General features: G+C 60.1%; 1 protein-coding gene and 2 long non-coding RNA genes across 5 annotated transcripts in view; all 3 read right to left on the bottom strand.

Annotated features, from left to right (window-relative positions):
- Positions 1–5256, bottom strand: part of RALGDS (ral guanine nucleotide dissociation stimulator) — a 34131-nt gene extending 28875 nt beyond the window's left edge. For 2 of the 3 annotated variants that reach the window (XM_070799528.1, XM_070799527.1), the window contains exon 1: positions 3804–3983. In XM_070799528.1, coding sequence (XP_070655629.1) covers positions 3804–3968 — 165 coding nt within the window. In that variant the 5' untranslated portion in view covers positions 3969–3983. Of the gene's footprint in view, positions 1–3803; positions 3984–4954 lie in introns of those variants that run through there. The other variant, XM_070799530.1, reaches the window with a different exon arrangement.
- On the bottom strand, positions 537–3797 carry LOC139185876 (uncharacterized). Its single transcript, XR_011569483.1, has 2 exons — positions 1998–3797; positions 537–776 (listed from the first exon to the last, which is right to left on the bottom strand). It is a non-coding gene; the product is annotated as an uncharacterized lncRNA (long non-coding RNA).
- A 4734-nt stretch (positions 5257–9990) lies between the features above and the next one.
- On the bottom strand, positions 9991–13599 carry LOC139185875 (uncharacterized). The gene is made up of 2 exons (XR_011569482.1): positions 11156–13599; positions 9991–10243 (listed from the first exon to the last, which is right to left on the bottom strand). It is a non-coding gene; the product is annotated as an uncharacterized lncRNA (long non-coding RNA).
- Between the last annotated feature and the right edge of the window lie 7610 nt (positions 13600–21209).

Genomic DNA, 21209 nt, shown 5'->3' on the forward strand with positions numbered 1-21209 from the left:
GCTGCCAGGGAGATGTCTTCCCAAGGGCAGAGCAGCCCTAAAGAGAGGGAACCAGCACTGCAGGGACCGCATGGAAGAGCCGCCCAGGAAAGTGCTCTTGCTGAAAACCTAACCTGAATCCAGCCAGGCCTCTGCACACAAGGACCACTGGCGGAATGACAGGGCCAGAGGAACACGTTAAACACACACAGGGACGCACCCCACAAACTCCAGACTCGGGGAATCTTCGCAGGACAGACCACCCAGTTCCTTCAACAGATACGTTTCAGGGGAAAACGCAAGAGGGAAAACGTAGATTAAAATAAAGGTGGGACATGCAACCAAAGGCAACATGTGGATTCTGGACTGGGATTTGAACAGGGCAACTGTTTAAAAAAACAAACACACAACCACACACACAAGACAACCTAAGGAACAACTGGGATGATTTGAACACTACGGGGTATCTGTTTGAGCAAACTCTGGGAGACAGTGAAGGACAGGGAAGCCTGGCACGCTGCTGTCCACGGGGTCGCAAAGAATCGGACACGACTGAGTGACGGAACAACAGCTGGCTCTCTGATGATAGCTGACATCATTTTTTGGATGTGATCATGGGATTTCGGCTACTATTAGAGTAACCTATTGAAATACTGATGGACGGAGCTGTGTGTCTGAGGTCTGTGTCAACGTCGTCCGCAGTGGGGAAGGAGGGCCCATAGAGAAGCAGGAGAGCGGCCCCGCGGTGGGATGAGGAGAGCTGCGTGTCTTTATGCCATTTTCTCCACTTTTGTGTTCTGGGGAATTTTTCATAATAGACGTTAAGAAAGAAAAAGGACACAGTTTGTTTCGATTCATCCTCTAATGCTGCTGAGGCTCCATCAGCCCTGAAGGGAGGGCAGCAATCCCCAGACCTGGAGCCCTCCGCAGTGACCCCAACCCGCTTCACCACTTCCCATGCTCCTGAGGCTCTCAGAGCGTCCAGACAACATGATGGCCCAAGGCAGTGGGCAGAATCGGAATCACGAGGCTCAGATGGGGCTCGTGACCTCGGGCTAGTCTGAAATCGAAGCTCTGTTGACCCAGGCCCTTGGAGGGTCTGCCGGGAGGGAGACACCAAGCTATGTACAAAGTGCAGGGTTTTATGAATGGGGGTCGCTCCCTGCTTTCCTGCTCGGGCTCACAGTGCACCCCATCCTAGCCATCCCAGGGTCCCAACCTTTCCCTGGGGAGCAGGGGGTGCACCCGTCCCTCCCTGGAGATCACAAGGAGCCCTGGATAACATCGCTGTACAGACCGCTTCTGTAATCAGGATGCTCCCCGCACAGGAAGCCTAAAAGACAGGTTTTGAGCTGACAGCCAGGAAGAGAACCGGGCCAAACCTAGCCCACATGTGTTTTGGTTGGCGTACAAAGTGTTTTTCAATTTTTGAGCCAACAGTAAAAGGTCAGGTGACTTCATATAAAAGTCCCCATTTCTGGCTGCTCCCGTAACTCGGGACAATCCAGACACACCGGGTCTGTGTCCCCACGTGACAGGAGGCTGGGTGGGAGCTGACGGGCACTTGTCCTTTGCAGCCAGGCCTGTGCTCATGGGTTTGCCCCAGACCCCACTGGGCCTCCCGTCACTCCCTGGTTCACAGGCCCCTCAGTAGCCGCCTTCGGTTTAAGAGAAAGGTGTGCTCAGGCCAAACCTCTGGGGCCCCTTTCCCTTCCCGCTATCATCCAATCACTGGAGCCCAGACATACAGCAGCCAGAGGGGTCTTGACCCTTCAAAGCTCGCCACCCCCAACCTCCGCCTTCAGACAAAAGACCAACTGCTCGGTGTGAGCTCAGCTGGTATCTCTGGGGTCCTCTCTCACGATGCCCAGGGAGGCTCACACAGAAAGGCTGCAGTCCCCAGAGCCTCAAGCCATCCTCTCTCTGCCTGGGCCATGCTTCCCACTTTTTACCCACCCCTTTGCTTGGCACAAGGTCCCAGGGAATGGGGTTTGGGCCCAGGGTGCCACTCCAGGTACCTTGATGGCTCAGAGCAAGAACTGGCTAAAGGCCACATCCAGGTGACAAGGTTCTTGGCCATCACCTCCTCCAACTTCGGTCAAGGTGCCGGAGGGAGCTGGTGACCCAGTGAGGAACAGCAGTCAGGTACCCAGACTCAGTTTGAGCAAGCTCCAGGAGTTGGTGATGGACAGGGAGGCTTGGCGTACCGCAGTCCATGGGGTCACAAAGAGTCAGACATGACTGACTGAACTGAACTGACCCAGACTCAGGTCAGGCTGTGGAAAACCTTTCATCTCTCACTGAGCGGGTGGAGGTCACCTGGTCTGTCTTTTCTGATCTATATTTAGAGTCTGGGGAGGTCATAGATGGGGTGTGGCCTGGCCAGGCTCCTCGATCGTTTCCCTGACCTGATGTCACCCTTCCTGGCTGCATGGGTCCTGGGGTGGCCCTCTGTGGGCAGGAGGTGACGCACCTGGGCTGAGTGTGGGAGCTGTTGGCACAGCGGGCCACCTCCTCCGCCCCTGGTTCCTGGGAACTTCCAGGGACGGCCTCCTCCTCAGGGCAACGGGGAGTCCCCAGGGGCTAGAGGCCAAGCTCGGAGACGGTCAGGAGGCGGGACACGAAGCTTCCAAACAACCAGGAGACCATCCGGGGTGGAGGGGTTTGACATCATTACCCCAAATCTCTGACCTCACTGGGCGTTGCTGTCCCAGCGTGAGCAGGACAAGATGAATCAATGCCCAGATCTGTGGCAACAGGACTTGGATTCTGGCATTCTGGACCAGCCATGAGTTGGCTCCCCGTCCTCCCCTGGAGAGGGGTGGGCACGGCCCCCCGACTCTGACTTTCAGGATGCTGGGGGTGGGGGGCACTCGAGACGAGCACACATGATGTCCAGGGTCTTACAGAGTGAGACCAAGGACCACTCTGATAACTGTCCTCCTCTCCCAGAGCGCTCAGGGCCCGACACCCCCAAAGGCCACCTGCCCAACAGGTGCCGGGCCCAAGGTGGAGGTGCAGGAGAGGAGAGAGGAAGAGAAACAGATGGGGGAGGGACTCCCCTGGGGCTCCATCGGTTAAGACTCCTTGATCCCAATGCAGGGGGCACGGGTTTGACCCCTGGTCGGCGAACTAAGATCCTGCATGCCGCATGGTGTGGCAAGGAAAAGGGGAGAGGACATAAACAGGAGGAAACGCGCGCTGAGACTTGCAACTGAGCCCGAAAAGTGAGAACAACAGAGAGCGATCGGAGAGGCAGGGTCTCGTCCCCTGAAAAGCCCATACTGACGCAGACTCCACACCCAGGGCGGAGGAGGGGGCCTGCAGGTTTGGGAAACTCTCTTAAAATGCAGAGCCCAGGTTTGTATTCGGGTCCCTGCTCTGCGCCTTCCTAGCTTCAGTTCCCTCTCCCAGAGCCTCAGTTTCTGCGTCAGGAGGATGGAGATAATAATAATAGTAAGAATAGTAATACCACCACCACTTGGCTCTCAGGGGAGCAGATGATAAAACAGTGCACAGAGGCTTTGTGATCGGAGAAGAATCACTCGAACAGGAGCCGCTAAGACAATCCCCAGCCACGCCACCCCGCCCAGGCGGGAGCAGGTAGACAGGCAGCCAGCCTGGTGGGTACACACGGGTACCAGTGGCGACCAAGCCTCGCCCCCACCCCGCCCCCCACCCAGCCGCCTCGCTCACATCCACAATGGGAGATGGAGCCTCTCCAGGCAATTTCCAGCCAAACTCCTTCAACCAGTTCTGATGGGAGGGGAGGAAGTCGAGGGCCCGGCCATGGCCTAGAAGCACCTGTTGCCCTGGAAACTCACCTCAGTGGCGGGTGCCGGCAGAGGCGTCTTCGGCCAAGATGTGGGGCTCTGGAGGGCAGCGTGGCGGGCGACGGCCCACCTCCTGGCAGTCACCACAGAGACACAGGCGAGGAACACCCAGCCCTTCCTGCCCCTGGGCTCGGCGGGCCTGGTTTGCCGGGCCATCACGGGGAGGCAGGTGGGCCTGGGATGGGCTCCCGGGGAGGCCCTCTGCCAGTCTGCCTGCCTGTCCGCTGGCCCCAGTGGAGTCAGGCTCCCGAGTGCCTAGGCCTGATGTCACCCGCGTGGCTGTCATACCTGCTCCTGTGACAAGCAGGGCCAGGAATTCCTGCTCCTACCAGGCTGAGGTCCAGCCAAGGGTGGGTGGACTGTCCCAAGCCCGGCCAGTAGTTCCAGCTCAGATCTGCTGTCTTGGGGGGAGGGCCCAGCTGTGTCCCCAACACCCTGAGGCCCTGTCCTCACTCCCCTGCCTGGGAGAAAAAATCACCACCCAGGGACAAGTCACAGAGATCAAAACAGCTCAGCCAGTGGAGCCACCAGCCAGGAGTGAGTCCAGCCAGGTGCTGTGGGGCACAGGAGACCCGCCTGACCCCCTCCGTTTCCTCTTAAGCCACTGTCTCATTTTGGAAGCCTTCCCCATCACTCAGCCCTCAGAACTCCTCCACGTCTGCCACCTAGACATGGGATTTAATTTTAAACGGCCGGGACCAACCTAGGGTTAGCAACTGTTTATTTTGCCAAGTAGGGCAGTTTAAAAAAAAAAAAAACTGTCACCATCATCATTATCATCATTTCAGAAAAGATCCCCCAAAAGTAACTAAGAGGGCATACGATCAAAAAAAACTGACGGTCACTAAATGAATATATTTGACTTTAAGGCAAACGCATGACCTTGTCTCCATTTCTCTCATTTCACCGCAGACCAGACACTGAAACCCGAGTTGAGTCCAACATACCCATTTGACAAATGGAAAAACTGAGGCCGCAGGGAGCAGGGACTTGCCCAAGATGTCACAGGGAGAGTCCGGGTCCTGTGTCTGTGCGCACCTCTGCAGAGCCCACATACGTAGCCTCCCTGCCTCAGCGTTCAGAGCTCAGATCCCCACACCTAAAGATGCCAGGGTGACCCAAAGGCTGGGCTGCCTCCTTACCCTTCTTGGGCCCTGGCAGGCGGCCGGCTGGGCACACAGGATCGTGGGGACCGAGAGGAGAGGAGGGTGGACCGGGGCTCCGGAGCCAGCCCGCAGGCACATCAGGCCCCCGGTTCCTGGAGGAGAGGCAGGGGCCGAGCCTGACGGCCTGGCGCAAAGCCCTGCTTCTCCAAGCTAGCTAGCATTTCACATCCTCTTCCGGTGGCTTTGGGGGCGCAGGGGACCCAGCAGAGGAGGCCGCTCAGAGCCGGGGAACCGAGACCTAGTTCCTGCCCCCGCCTGACACTGCCTTCCTCTGGGACAGGCACGTTCCTCTTCTCTCTGAGCCTCACTGTTTCTGATCCGTTATGGGAGGGGGTGTGGTATACAGAGGTTTTCAAATTATAGTTTCACATAACCCAACCACTGCCCCCACACTGCTGGGGCAGGAGAATTTCTTTCATGGCAGGAAGGATGCCCTGGATGGGGCAGCCTCTGCAGCGGGGCTTCTCTAGGGCAGAGGCCCCCAACTTTTTGGTATGAGGGACTGATTTCGTGGAAGACAGTTTGTCCATGGACTGGAGGTGAGGGGGATGGTTTGGGGATGATTCAACGGTGGTACATTTACTGTGCACTTTATTTCTAACCCGATGCCGCCGCTGATCTGATGGGAGGTACTGGTCCACAGCCCGGAGGCTGGGGACCTCTGCTCTAGGGAATGTGGGTGGGCATCTGGAGGTGGGTGGGCTGAGGGGCAGGGGGTTCCAGGTGGACCCTGAGGCAGCAGCCTTCCTGCCCCCCACACACCCTCCCTCATGCCTGCACCCAGTATGTGTCTCCCGCACTAAAACTCCTCCAAAGGCTTCTGTCCAACCCACAAAAGAATTCAGAGTCCTTGCTGTCCCTGCCTCCAGGCTCCTCTGAGTCAGCCCTGACCACCGCCCCAAGCTCACCTCCCCTCCGGCCCCCTGCTCCTTCTCCCCAGCTGCCTTGGCCCTACTGCACACAGAGACACTTAATCTGGACCTTTGAGAAACAGCAGAGGTGACTGGGCTCTCTGTTAGCAGCTCTGGAACTCTGCGCCAGCGACTTAGTGGCCTTGGATTCCTCATCTGTCAAATGAGCACAAGGACACTGCCGGATTCGACAAGAACTCAGCACAGGCCTGGTTTCTGGGCGGCACTCTGATCGTCTCCCATGGTCATGTGCCTGCCCCAGGGCCTGGCACTTGACACACACTCAGTGGATGTTGGCGGAGATTAGCCCTGCACTGGGGATGGCGTGGCCTGGCTCTTCCTCCAAGAGCAAGCTCCAAAGGACACTCTGAGGCCTGTTGGGTGCTCGGCATGCAGCCCTACAACCGGGTCCCAGGGGATAACTTGGAAATGTTTGTCATCTAAAAGCAGCAAGCATGCACTGGCCACCGCAAGGCAGCCCTGGTCCCGCAAAGGTGAGGCCAAGAGGGCTGGCAGATATGGTCTGATCTACCTTCCTGAGGACAGGCTGGCATAGCAGGGCTCCCCTGAGTGCTCAATCTTGTTGGGGAGAAGCCCTGGGCAGGCCCCAGCAGGACCTGGGTGAGGTGGGGGACAGCCCTGGGCTTGGGGGGGGGCCCTAGGAGGACCCCACCCTTGGCCTCTCTTTGCCATGTTGCCAGTTGACTGGTTGTATGATCTCGGGCATCCCTTGTGGTTTGACTGCCCTGGACGTGGACCAGTGAGCTCTCCCCAGCCTTTGGGACAGTGGATGAAAAAGGAGACCCGGGCTCAGTGCCTGTGGCAGGGATCAGTGGGCAGTGTGGGGACCAACAAGCCTTTCCAATTGTGTGGACACATTTGGGGGTGAGGGGGAGAGCTTCCAGAGGCCCTTGAGGAAGTGGGGGTGGGGTTACAGGAACCAACAGGGAACCAGGCTGCCCAGTGAGGTGTGCCTGTGTGTTCATGCCTTAGATTCGACAGGCATTTATTGAGCGTTTTCCCTGGTACCAAGCTCCGTGCCAACTGGCACGTCTACCACCCATGGCTCCTGAGCGCTCTTCTCCAACGACCCCAACCTTCTGCACAGGTCAACCTGGCTTCGGAGCCATTTAGGCCATTCCTCTGCTAGCTAGACCAGGCCCAGGCAGGGCTGCTGCAGAGCAGTGGGCCCCGAGCCGCTGGGAAGGCCGAGGGCCTGAGTCACAGGCTGGGGGGCAGGACAGGACCAGCTGCAGGCAAGAAAGGCCAGAGCCCCGAGGAGGCGGGGCCTGGGGCGGGGCGGGGCCTGGGGCGGGGCGGGGCCTGGGGCGGGGCGGGGCCTGGGGCGGACCCCGCCCACCCCACCTCCCAGACCCGCCCACCCCACCTCCCACCCGCGTCGGGGGACGGCAGAAGCGCCTTTGTTCCCTGCCGGCCTTGTGTCACCACATGGCCCACCCCATCACTGTCACGGCCTGGAACGGAGACGGGACATGGATGGCCAGGGCTCTGGGGCTGGGACGGTTAGGGACGCTCCACTTGCAACACCGGCGGCCCGCCCAACACTTTTCTCCACCTCCATCCCCGTGCTCCTACCGTGCATGGAGCTCCGGGTGGGTGCGGCTTCGGGGGGACATTTACAGCAGCCCTGAGATGCTAACCTGCCTCCCACACTTGTCCCAGGATACCGTGGGCACGTGACCTGCCGTTAGCGCTCTGCCCACGATGCAGGTGGCCCCAGAATAAGGCACCTGGCCAGCCACACACGGAGCTCAGACCGACAAAACCCCACTGGTGGACACACGTGTACGCACAGACATGCGCCCTGAATTCCGCTCTTGGCGGGGGCAGGGATTCCAGGGTTCTGGGGCGGGGGTCCTGCTGCCTCCAGCATCTGGGCATCCCCTCCAGGCTCAGGGCGGGGGTGGGGGCAGGGTGCAGGCCTCGGTGTGAAGCGCACTGTTTATAAACACTGCTGGGCTGTCGCTAGGCGCTGTGACTCAGAGCCAGAGTGGTGACTCCTCTTCAGGCTGTTTGCTCAGCACAACATCCTGTCCAGGAAGCAGACAGAAGAGGCCCGGGGCCAGGTTTTCACTCCTCTTTCCTGCAGGCTCCTGACCTGACTCAGGGTCCTGCTGGGGGTGGGAGACAGCCCCAGTTCTCCTTCCTCTCGTTTCAGGGAACCCGAGGCCCATCATCAAGTCACTCAACACACGGTCACCACCGGCCTGGCTCTGCAAGGTAGGGGTGACGCTGTGGCCATGCACGCCACTGACCCAGCCCCCCAAACCGGGAAAGGGGCTGTAGTCTGGGGCGGGGGTTCCCTCCAGGCAAACGCCCACATTGAGAAGCCTTGCAGGCAGAAGCAGCTACTGACGTCCCCCCAGTCCCAGCCCCAACCCCAGAACCCAGCTTTGCCCTGTCCCTGGTGCTCCTCGGTGGGACAAAGCACCTCTGCACTCAGCATTTGTGAAACAGATGAAGCCGCTGTAATTATACTCTGTTGTAAAACTGAGACAGTTGAGGCCCAGAGAGGGCAAACAAGTTGCCTGCGGCTACACAGCGGGTCAGTGCCATGCCCAGGGCTATGCCTGGGCCTGTCAGGTCCCAGGGCAGCCTGCTTTCCTCTGCTCAGTTCTGGGTTAAAGTGGATTTGTTCCTGGCAGCACAAGTCCAGCTTGGCGCTGCTGGGTCCCTGTCAGCAGGGACCTTGTATGATAGTCCTTGTATGATGTATGAAGGTGGTTGGTCCCTTGTATGATGTCCAGCTTCATGTCCCTGTCTGCCTCCCCAACACCCAACTCAGAGCCTAAGCTGGAGTCAGGGGTCCACCCCCCTCCCCCTTATCTCTGCTGTTCACTGATGTGCCAGTGTGGGCATCGTTTAACAGTAACAATGTAGGAGGCAGGTTTGCAGGTGAGCAGCTTGGGGCCAGAAGCTCAGAGACAGCACCAGACTCACCCAAAGCCACACAGCAGGCTGGCTTTTGAGGCTGGTGTTCCCAAACTGCTCCCAGCTTCTTCTAAGAGCTGAGGACGATTCTGCTCTTATTTCCACGGGCAGGGGTTCCTCTTTAGAGGACGACCATCAGGGGCCAGAGCCTCAGAGTGACTTGTACGAAAGGTCACATGCCTTAATGGGGAAGCTCCGCCCCCTCTCCCAGGCTGGGGAGAAGTAGGGGCCGGTCAGAGCGGCAGAGCCCTAGCAAGAAAGGCAGGGGAAAGTCAAAGTCGTCCAGTCCGACCCTGGGACCCCGTGAGCTACACAGTCCATGGGATTCTCCAGGCCAGAAGACTGGTGTGAGAAGCCTATCCCTTCAGCGGACCTTCCTGACCCAGGAACTGAACCGGGGCCTCCCTTATTGCAGGCAAATTCTTTACCAGCTGAGCCACCAGGACCGCAGAGGGGGCGGTGCTTATTTTGGCAGCTGAGGCTTGGCCCCGCCCCAGGCAAGACAGTAACCCCAAGGTCAGCTACTCTGATTACTGATTCACCCACCGCAGGGCTCCCCTGCTCCGGCTGCCCATCTGCTGGCTCCTTTAACCAGCCCACTGAGTCACACAAGTTGCCAAGAAGCCAAGAATCTGAGAATCCGGGCCTTGCCCCAGCCGCTCCCACTGGCTTTGTGCCCAGCAGGATCTAGCCGGGGCTCTTCCCTAGTGGCTCAGACAGTAAAGAACCCGCCTGACAATGCAGGAGACTGGGGTTTGATCCCGGGCTTGGGAAGATCCCCTGGAGACGGGAATGGCAATGCACTCCAGTATTTTTGCCTGGAGAATCCCATGGCAGAGGAGCCTGAAGGTTAACGTCCATGGGGTTGCAGAGTCGGACACGACCTAGTGACCGAACAACAATGGGACTGTAGAGCTGCAACTCTGAATAAGGATGAGCTAAGAAAGTAACATTAATAAAATGTCAACAAAAGAACCATCCACTGTGGGATTGGTTTGTGTCCCCCAACTCAGTGGGGCTCTAGCTCAATCTGCCCTGTTCGCCCCTCATGCCCAAGTGGCTGGAATGATGCCCGCCCCAGTCGATCGGTAGATGGATGACTATGTCACTCACACACGCACGCACACACCATCACAGGAGCACAAAAGATACTGGTGTTATGAGCATTTTTTAGTTCTTTTCTTTTTTAAAAAATTGGAACAGGGGTGAGCTCCTTGAGAGCAGGGACTCTGATCCCCTGACGTATCGACGCCTAGAACGGTCCCCTGGCACACTGTGGGCTCTCAAGAAACACTCCCTGGTCCAGGTGGCTCCTCCTCCAGCTTCCAAGTTCCAGGACTTACAAATATTCAATAGCTCGGGGCCACCTACTTTGTTCTGGGAAGATGACCAGGAAAGCTTCCTGGAAGAGGCAGCAAGGCAGGAGAGGCACATGATGGACGGTAAAGCAAAAGGGCAAGTCCCTGTCTGCCAACCTATCACTAAAATGCTTTCCAGAGAACGCAGCTGGGGGCAGAGATGAGAGGCAGGGCCGGTCAGGGGAGTCAGAACAGCAGGTTAGCCAGGTTTTCCAGGAAACAGGGGCCTAGAGGTTCCCAGAAGCCCGCCTGCCTGGGGATGTCGGTCGGGGGAGGTGGGCAGTCAGTTCGGCTCTGGTTCAATCCGGGGATTTTTTCCTCCTTCCTGAATTCCCTGCTCAGTAATGATTCTTGGGGAATGGAACTCTGCTCACCCGCTACACAGAGTTTGCTTTGCAGTGGTCTGACCACTAAGAAGCCCCTTCCCGAAGGGAAGCCAGGCCTGCGGGGCAGGGAGCTGAGCCCACAGTCAGGCCCCTGTGCCCAGTGCAGCCTGGTCACTTGGGAGCTTCAGGGCCAGGGGAGGCAGGACAAATGGGCTCTTGTGGTGAGAAGGCTGCCTGCCGTGCCAGGGACACTGCGTGCCCGGTGCCACCACCCACCCCGCCACCCGCCTGCGGGGGGCCAGGGCTGCCCTTTCAGAGGGGATCTCCTGAGCTGTCCTGGCCTCTGGAAAGGACCTGGAGCTCCAGATGGCTGCCAGGAGGTGGTGGGGGGTGCCTGCTGTCCTCCTTCCCACACTTCTTCTCCAGCAACGGAGTTCCTGCCGGCCGTGGGGGTGGCGGGGTGAAGATGCCTTGGGTTTCCAGGTTCTGGGGCTGAGCTGCACATCCTCTGTCCCACCCTCCTGCCACCCACAGTCCCTCTGCCCAGCCCTGGACTTTGCTCCTTCCTTGGTGTCTCCCACAGAAGGCAAGACGCCAGGGCCTCCCCTCTCGGCCTCCGCCTGCTCATACCTGGGACTGGCGAGAGGGCGCCAAGGCACCAGGTAGCCTCCCCTGCCGGGGGACTCTCCACAAGCTGGACAGGTCTCCGTGCAACTGTCAGGCGAGAGCACACCAGTGTGAGCCGGGTGTGCACCAAGCACCTTAGAGCCCCGTGAGCTGGTAAGCTCGCCTACCCGTTTAAAGATGAGAGGCTGGGGGGTCCGGGCATGAACACTCAGGCCTCCTCACGGTCAAGGCTCGGGCCTGGAGCTTTGAACAAACAAGATGCCTGCACACGTGTGCACGCGCTTTCACAATGCACGCTCTCCCTTCCCCAGGCACCTGTCGTGTGTCTGCACACGTCCTTTCACACACGTGCTCGCTCAGCCACCACCAGGTTGACACATGGTCACATATTCACTCAGAGGCTGGGGAGGCTCCCAAGATACACGTGTGCAGGACGGCACACCTAGGCCCAGGACCCTCGCCCTGCTGGGTGCCCTACTGGCGGACGCCACCACCCCGTGTCCCCAGGCCTGGAAAGCACACTTCCTCGGGGACGCTCCAAGCCCGCTCCTGGCAGGGTGAGTGAGAGGGGAAGGAGGCCTGACCCTGTGCAGGGATTTCCTGGACCCAAGGGGCTGTGGAGGAAACTGCTCTTGAAATCCTGGAGAACTGCCATCATCTGCTGCCAGTCCAGCCCTTCCACACCTGGCAGTGCCCACCTGCCAGATCCGGAGCCAGACAGGGCCTCAGGCCAGGTGGACTGCCTCGCCCTTGAACTTCAACTCCCAGTAACCAGAAGGTCAAAGGGCAACCTCCTGGTCAGCACACCTTGTGATAGGGTGGGATGGTGGAGTGCTGGAGGTCAGGGGCCTGGAGCACCAGCCTCAGGGAGGAAGGCCATCTCACCGTATGGTCTGGGCAACTGTCTCAACTTCTCGGGGCCCCTGTTTCCCCACCTGGAAATATGAGTGGATTCAAGTCGGGGGCCCTGCCTCTAGCTCCTCGGGGGCAGTCACGGCTTGTTCACACAGCCGATGGGCCACCTGGCCACCTGCCTTCCTGGAGGGGAAAAGACATCTCCTGCCACGGGCAGGCTTCCCAGGTGGCGCTAGTGGTAAAGAACCCACCTGCCAACGCAGGAGACATAAGAGATGCAGGTTCAATCCCTGGGTGGGGAAGATCTCCTGGACGAGGAAATGGCAACCCACTCCAGTATTCTTGCCTGGGGAATCCCATGGACAGAGGAGTTGGCGGGCTACAGTCCCCAAGTTCGCAAAGAGTCGAACACGACGGAAGCGTCTGAACACGCGCATGCACGGCACCTGTAGAGGGCTTGCCTGTGCCCGGGCCAGGGGCTTCACACACCCTGACCTCCAGGAGTCCACAGGTGAGGCTGCCAAGACACCTAAGAGTGGAGGGACCCACCTGTCTGGATGCTGCAAACCCTAGCCAGGCTCCCTGGTTCTTGCCTCCTCCTGGAGGACGCAGCAAGGCAGGAGAGGCGCATGAGGGATGGTAAAAGCAGAAGGGCAAGGCCCCGTCTGCCAACCTGTCCCTAAAATGCTTTCCAGAGAACGCAGCTGGGAGCGGAGACGGGAGGCAGGGCCGGTCAGGGGAGTTGGAGCAGCGGGTCAGCCAGGTTTTCCGGGAAATAGGGGCCTCGAGGTTCCCAGAAGCCCGCCTACCTGGGGACGTCGCTCGGGAAAGGCAGCCTTCCAGGGCCTGAGTCTCCCCAACCCAGACTTCTCTCTCCCTTCTGACCTCTAGACAGCCTTACCTCCCAATGCCCGGGGGAGCCAGGGCCTCCCTGATAGATGGCGATGGGGATGGTTGGGGCTGGGCTCCCCCACCCTTTGCCACAGCCCAGACAGATGGGAGTGGACCCGGGCAAGAATCTCCCTGGAATGGAGTCAGGCGCTGGCAGCCCCAGGGCTTAAAGGGCGTCCTCTGCCCCTCCCCCCCACCACATTCTCACTCTCCCAGTTCTGAGCTGGACAGGACTGGGAAATGGCCTCCTGGGACAAGACCGGTGATCAGGGGAGGCTCCCAAGAGGGGAGGAGGTGGGTGGTGGGGGTGGGGGAGGGGGAGTTCTTGGGCTCAGGGCTACTCACTGGCCAGAGGACTTTGTCTCCACTGTCCAAGGTCAGCCCCTCCCCACCCCAGCTCCAAACAGTCAGGTGGGCACATCTGGACGGTCCGGTGGTACCAGAAGAGGCCCTGTGCCTTCCCCAAGCCAACCGGTTCTGGATCCCCAAGCCAGAAAGTGGGGGAGGATCTGGGGTGCCCCCAGGCCCCGGGGTGGGACCCTCCGCCTCTTACCCTGCGCGGGTAGTGAGGCGGGGTGAGAAGAGCCCAGCGGCTTCAATTCGGTAAACTGCGCTCCCGCCCGGGGGCAAAACCCAGGAGGTGGGCAGCGCCCCCGCCCTGTGGTTCCCTCCTGCCCCTCCTCCCGGGCCGCCCGCTGGGCCGTGGCTCACCTCGTCCGCCCGCGCGCCCGGCGGCGGGACCACCAGCATGAACGCGGGCAGAGGCGCGCCGCCCGCTCTCGCCGCCAGGCCCGGCCGCGCCCCCGCGCCCGTTCCGGGCACAGCCGCCAGCGACCCGGACCCGGGCCATTGTCTGCGCCGCCCTCGCCCCGCCCCCTCCTCCCGCGGCGCTCCACGGGGGCCGGGGGTGGGGCTGGGCAGTCAAGGCCAGGATAGTCAGGACCCCCCCACCCCGCGCACAGCCCGCACGCCCAGCACATTACCGGGTACCACCGGAGCCTCCCCCAACTCCGGAGGTGGGCACACCCCCTCCGCCTTTGACGGATGCGGCCAGGGAGGCACAGAGGGTGATGGCTTGAGGTCACTTAGAGAGTGCATGGACCCGGTCAGACTAGGATGCTGGCTCCCTGAGGGCACCCAGAAACCCCTGTGTGTATGGGGGTGGGGGGGGGCGGTCACCAACAGTCCATCCCTCACTGCCCTCCCCAGAGAACGTCTGAGGGGCTCACACCCTGCCCAGCTCCCAAATCCAACCCCTGGGTGGCCTGGCCCCAACCAGGCTCCCTCCATTCCAACACACCCTTCTGTCCTGGGGTCAGGGGCTCCATCCTGGCCAGACACGGCCCTCATCCATGGGCTTGGCTCTGCTGGACACAGGATCAGCTCCCTCAAAGTAAAAGTGTCCCATGAGAGGCCCACAGGGCCGGACTGTCTTCCCTCCCCACGGCACCCCCATGTCCTCACACCAGGGAGCAGCGAGGCTCCCAGGGCTGGTGCCAGTTCCAGGACACTCGAGGCTAAGCCCTGAGCTGGGGTACAGACACAGGTGCCCGTCTCCAAAGCCAGTGGCCTACCCCACGAGGCCGCCTGCCTCCCCTTGAGCATAGAGATGGATGCAGGCGGGCAGAGGAAGAAGAAACGGTGGCTGGCTTGGTCCTGGCCCCTCACCCTCCCACCCCAGGGCCCCATAAGTGGCATAATTGACGCACTGAATGGTTAACACAGAGATACAAGGGTAGATGGGGCTATAGATGGGGAAACTGAGGCTAGCAAGAAGGGGCATGCCAGGGTCACACAGCCAGTCTCAAAACTGGCCCAGAACCAAAATCCCCTATTTCAGGGGCTCCACCTACTGCCCCCCTCCATCCACACCCTGCCTGGCCATCCTGCTCCAGGCTAGGTTGCTCACGGCTTCAGGTTGTAGGGGGTACAAAGCACAAGGTGCTCTCCCCAACTCTGGCTGGTGCCTGGCTCTGCCCACTGTGCACTCTGACCCTGCATTTTATGACATTCTGCTACCATCAGCTATCACTCAGGTCTCCAGGAAAGGGACGTTGCTAGGGGCCAGGCCTGATGCCAGGTGGCTGGCTGGCAGGCTGGGGTGATGGGGAGCGGGGGAGCAGGCTAGGGTTTCCCTCAGGAAGGCTCAGAGGGTGGAGCTGCTGGGTGGAAGTAGAGGGTGCTGTGGGTCAGCCACCAAGGGTAGTTAAGGCATACACACAAGCCATGGGAAAGCCCCGGCCCTGAGCCTTCCTGCAGGCAAGTATTTTGGGGACCTTCAGTTGCCAAGCGACTGCTCCAGGTTGCCATGGGAACTCTTTCTCCCAGGGCTTATCATTTTTAGGGGGAAGCCCTCTTATCTCCACCTCCCTCTCCCTGGCTTGGCTGCCCCGGGAGAATTCATCAAGGTCCCCAAACCTCATTCCCTCACCCCCCAGGGAGACCTCCTAGCCGTGACCCTAAGAGAAGACTCTCTGAGGTTCAAAAACCCAGAACCCTGAGAAAATGCAGAGAACAGAGTCCAAGGCCTTCATTATAGTGGGGAGAGGGCGAAAGGGGTTCATTAGCTCTGTTTACGTCTCTGCTCCGGCTGTTAACCACCACCTTGGGGCTGGCCCTGCACTGACCGTTGGGAGCCCACTGTAATTGGAAGGAATTTGGCCCCAGCACCCACGCCCAGCCCCTCCCAGGCTTGTCTGCACACAGAGACGTGCCCCTACCAGCCCTGCCACCACCTGGCTGTGGGAGCCCCCTTGGACTTCCAGGGCCTCAGTTTCCCCAACCATCAGTGGCTATGGCAGAGGAGCCATCCTGCAGATAGAACGAGACACTGTGGCCAAAGCGTGGGCACAGGGAAAGTGCCACGGGCTGGCTGTTGTTAGCAGGCACCTGCCCTGCGATGGATGGAGGTGTGGGGTCACTCCACAGAGGGTGGCCCCATGGCTAGTGTGCCCCTGATGGCAGAGTGGCCAGCAGAGCCAGGTCCCCAGGCTCCCGGCCCAGCGCCTTCCCCATGGATTTATCACTTGCTCTGTACCCTGTCCCTGCATTCTTCCTCTACGGGGTCTTATCCCCTTGGATGGGAGCCAAGGTGCTCCATGCAGGCCAGGTGCTCAGCTCTGAGTCTCCGTGGATGAGCGTCTGCTGTGTGAACCCGTCAGTGACCCACCGCCAAGGGCTGTTGGCCTCGGCCTCGTGAGATTCAGAAGTGCCCCAGAGCCGCGGTAAGAGATGGCTTCCGTTTCCCAGGCCAGGGCCAGGCGGGGCACTTTGCTGCATCTCACTGATGCCTGGCGACTCCCACTGTCCCTCAGGGAGCCCAGGGCCCCTGCTTCTCAGCTCCAGAGGGCACGCCCAGCTTTGTACAACAGGGCAGAACCTCCCCCAGGTGAGCAGTGGGAAAATCAACGCAGCATCGCCTTTTCTTTGGGCAGGGCCTCTGGGGAAGGGGCTTCTCCAGCCACCACCTGCATGCCCATCCATCTCCGTGGCTGCCTTCAGGGTCCCTCTCCCCCCGACCCCCCACATCTGGGACACATGGTCCCCGGCCCTGCAGTAACGGGAGAACTGTCTGGAAACCGCCAGGGTAATCATAGCCGCAGGGGCCCCTGCAAGCAGCTGAGAACAGCCGGCTCGGCTTGCAGGTGAAGCAGGAAAAACGCAGAACTGACAGCCCACGTGGGTCTGACCCGGGCCGGGCTGACGGGCTGCCCATCCAGGTCGCCACCCAGTCGCTCCCCTGCGGCCCCGCCCTGTTTGGCTTCTCGACCGTGCGTCATCCCTGAAATGACTATGGGCCTGGTCTGTTTACAATTTGGAGCGTGTGGTCTCCTCGCAACTGGAAGGTGAGACCTTTGTCTCTGTGGTGTGGCCGCTGAGGGTGGCCACAAGCAGGGCACAGCGCCACCTGCTGGTGCTGTGCCAGGACGCCCCTAAGCTGGGGGGCACCCCCAGGCTCCACTCACACCCCACAGCCCTGTGCCGGGGGCCACATCCTAGACATCTGATCAGACCCAAACACTCCCCCATCCCTGTGGACACGTGGGAACCTGGCCTTTGGGGGTAGGATCACTCCAGTGCCCTTGTCCTGGACTGAACTGTGTTCCCACAACATATAAGTTGGTGTCCTAACCTCATGCACCTGTGAATAAAATCTGATGTGGAAATAGGATTTTTTAGCAGCACTTAAAAAAAAAAATTTGTTGGAGTATAGTTGATTTGGGAGGGATTGGGGCAGGAGGAGAAGGGGACGACAGAGGATGATATGGCTGGATGGCGTCACTGACTCGATGGACGTGAGTCTCAGTGAACTCCGGGAGATGGTGATGGACAGGGAGGCCTGGCGTGCTGCGATTCATGGGGTCGCAAAGAGTCGGACACGACTGAGCGACTGAACTGAACTGAACTGAACTGATGGTTGATTTACAATGTTGTGTTAGTTTCTACTTACTGTACGGCAAAGTGACTGTTTATATTGATACATATACACATATTCAGGCTTCCCCAGTGGCTCAGTGGTACAGAATCCACCCGCAATGCAGGAGACTGCGGTTTGGTCCCTGGGTCAGGAAGATGCCCTGGGGGAGGGCATGGCAACCCACTCCAGTTTTCTTGCCTGGAGAGCCCCATGGACAGAGGAGCCTGGCGGGCTATATAGTCCATGGGGTCACAAAGCATCAGACATGACTGAAGGGACTCAGCATACATATACATATATTCACTCTTTTTTAGATTCGTTTCCTGTGTAGGCCACTCCAGAGTACTGAGTAGAGGTCCCTGTGCTATGCAGTGGGTCCTTATTAATTACCTATCTTACATATAGTTGTGTGTATGTGTCAGTCCTGGTCTCCCAATGTATCCCTCCCCCCGCCTCCACCCTCGGTAACCGTAAGTTTGTTTTCTACATCGGTGATTCTGTTTTGTAAATAAGTTCATTTGTACCATTTTTTTTAAGATTTCACATATAAGTGATATATGATATTTGTCTTTCTCTGGAAATAGGGCCTTTGCAGATGTGATCAAAATGAGGTCATTCAGGAGTAGGCTGCTGCTGCTACTGCTGCTAAGTCACGTCAGTCGTGTCCGACTCTGTGTGACCCTGTAGACAGCGGCCCGCCAGGCTCCCGTCCCTGGGATTCTCCAGGCAAGCATACTGGAGTGGGTTGCCATTTCCTTCTCCAGTGCAGGAAAGTGAAAAGTGAAAGTGAAGTCGCTCAGTCATGTCCGACTCTTCACAGACCCCATGGACTGTAGCCTACCAGGCCCCTCTGTCCATGGGATTTCTCAGGCAAGAGTACTGGAGCAAGTTGCCATTGCCTAGTCCTAATCAAATGACCAGTGTCCTTATAAGAAGACAAGACGGAAGACTGGACACAGACACACCGAGGAGGCCAAGTGAGGACAGAAGCAGACTGTGGAGGGGCGAGCTTACAAGGTGAGGAACACTAAGGATTGCCGACAACCACCAGAGGCTGGCAGAGGCGAGGCGGATCCCCCTTCTAGAGGCTTCAGAGGGCCTGGGGCTTCCGACACCTTGATTTTGGACTTCTGGCTTCCGGACCAAGAGACTGTAAATCTCTGTTGTTTTGAGCCCCACGGTTTATGGTACCGTTACCGCAGCCACAAGAAACTAACACACCGGGCTCCTGGGGCCAAGCCATCTCTCCGCTACCCCGGCCAAGTGCAGCCAAGGGCACTCAACAGATGTCAGGCCCAGGCGCCACCCTCACATTCAGCATTACATTCCCCGCCTCAAATCATCCCCGAACACAGGGCATCTCCTTTCAGGATGAATACCTCTCTGCACATCCACTGCCTCGGTGAATCCCACCAATAACCCATGAATGGTTTCACAGACAGACCCACCCTGGCTGAGACCCCAGCCCAGCTCCTGGTCCCAGACACTGTGAGACGGTCGATGTGTGCCCTGTAAGCGCCCAGGGAGGGGGATTCTGTCACATGGCGCAGACCCCAGCACACCCTTCCAGGTCTCGCCCTGCCCTCCTCTCTGCCCTCTGCCCACAGCTTTCACGGCCACCCTCGCTCCTGTCTCACTTCCTCTCCCGCCAGCATCTCTTCTGTCTCCAAGTCTCTGCATCTTTGACCTTCTTCCAGACTCCTCACAGCGTGCAAGGCTGGCGCCTCTTGTCCTTCTGGTCACAGCATCAGTGTCACCATGGAGGCCTTTTAGACACCCCATCCCAGGGGTTCTTGACCCTCCTTCTGGGACCCTGACTCATTTCCCAGGAGCACGTGCTATTCTCTCACTCATGGACTCACTTTCCTGCTTTCTGTCCATCTGCCCTCTGAGCCGTAAGCTCCTGGGTGAATGCCCGGGGCACAGTCGCTGAATCGACAGAGGATCTCAGAGCCCTCTCCTGCCTCTGGGCCGCTCATATTGCGGATGTGGAGGCTAGTAATAAAAGCTGCCTGTTGGGTGAGAGGCAGCCGGACTCCCTGGGGTCCCTTCCCTGCGCCAGTCGCCACCACTGAGCACTGTGGGCACAGCCCGCCCCCTCATGATCAGCCCGAGCACTGCAGCCCCAGACAGGGAAAAACCAGAAAACAAAACCCACACCTTTGTTTGGGTGTAGTCACGGCAGCGGCTCTCTCTCCCTCACAGGGGCAAAGGAGCCCGACCGGCTGGCTCCAGGGGCGTTGTGCAGGACCTCAGAAGCTGTCCTCGTCTCCCTGTTTCCCTCCACTGTCCCGGTCCCCAGGTCCCTCCGGAGGCCTCCTCATCCCAACCGGGGGGTAACTAACTCCACCCCCTTCCAAATGAGGAAACCCAGGTGCCAACAGAGATGGCACTTTGCCCCTGGACAAGTGGTCCAGGGCTTTGCCTCCTTCTGCACCACCCAGGTCCTCAGCCCTCCAGGCTGCCACATGTTCAGAAGGACCTGGAGGGAACAGATAGTATTTTCCAAGGACTCGGAGCACAGTGGGTCAGGGATGGAGAACCAAGGCCAACAGACTCTTCTACAAGCTGTAGAACCCTCGAGATCACCCCAGCCATGCACCCTATATTACAGCGGAGTAAACCGAGGACTTCTCTCCTGTAGCTCCCTCTCCACTAGGGGCAAGCCTCACTGTGGCTCCAGGTGCCCAGATGCAGGACCCCAGAAAGTGTCCTCTCCAGGCTGCTCTGGGGATGCTCCCTGCCCAGGTCGACTCCCGGGAACCTGCCCACCTGCCCCTGGCATCTCTGTCCCTCAGCCTAGGGCCCTGAGCCTGTTGCCAAGAGACGGGATGGTCCTGACCCATGGTGGAGCTGCTTCCTACAGCTTTCTTCTTTGCCCCTTGCCATCTCCGTGTCCACCGCTCCCCTGAATGTATGCCATGGTCTCCACCTGTGAGGTCACTGTGTGTGTCTGTGGGCACGTCGGGAGGCCGAGAGGACAGGGCCCCTCGTGGGAGGGGGAGGGGATGGACAAGGGTTCCCCCAGGACGTCAGGGGCTCTCCTTCCCCAAGGAAACTCCATGGGAGTGGCTGAGCCCTGAACTAGGAGGCTGGAACCTTTCCTTCTCTTCTGGAGTTTGCCCTCCTCCCCCCCGCGCCCCCGCCACGCCGTGGGCGCCGGGCCAGCCCCTGTACCTCTCCTGGCCTCAGTTTCCCAATCGTACCAGGAAGGGCTGGACACGGAACTGCGTAAGCGCGCGCTCTGCGTGGACTCTCCCTCCCGGCTGAGTCCGGTGTGGGCGGGGTAGTCGGGGTAGGGGGGCATTCGGTCCTCCCTCCACCCGCGACGACGGGGAGGGCGATCGCGGCCGGGCGGGGCACTCACCTGGCAATCTACCATCATTCTCAGCCCCGGCAGCACATCGCCGGCCCCAGGGCGGGGCTCCGGGCTAGCAGAGGCCGCTCGCCTCGGCCCGCGCGCGGCGCAGGGGGGCGCCCGGCTGCGGGGCTCATGGCGCGGCCTCCCGTCCCCGCCGGGCCCAGGGCTCCGCCGGCGCCCGCGCCGCTTCCATTGTCTGCGCCCGCGCCGCGCCACCGGCCGCTCGGGCCGCGCCGCTCGGTTGCGCCCGGGCTCCCGGGCTCCGGCCGGGTGGGCGGGCCCCGCCGCGGCCCCGCCTCCGCTCGTCCCGCCCCCCGCCCGCCGCAGGTGTGAGGGGCGGGCCCCGCCGCGCGCAGCGGCCTCCCGGGAGGACCGTGGGGGTGGACGCCGGCGGGGGCGGACGCCGGCGGGGGCAGGCGGGTCGCGAGCCTGCGGCCGCGCGCGCGCGCGCGCATATCCAGGGCCTGCGCGGGCCCGCGGGCGGCGCGTGCACCGGAGCCCCGCCTTGCCGCGGGCTCGCGCGCCGCGCCCCG

The sequence above is a fragment of the Bos indicus genome, chromosome 11 (assembly GCF_029378745.1).
Source record: "Bos indicus isolate NIAB-ARS_2022 breed Sahiwal x Tharparkar chromosome 11, NIAB-ARS_B.indTharparkar_mat_pri_1.0, whole genome shotgun sequence".
In the NCBI taxonomy this organism is placed as follows: Eukaryota; Metazoa; Chordata; class Mammalia; order Artiodactyla; family Bovidae; genus Bos; species Bos indicus.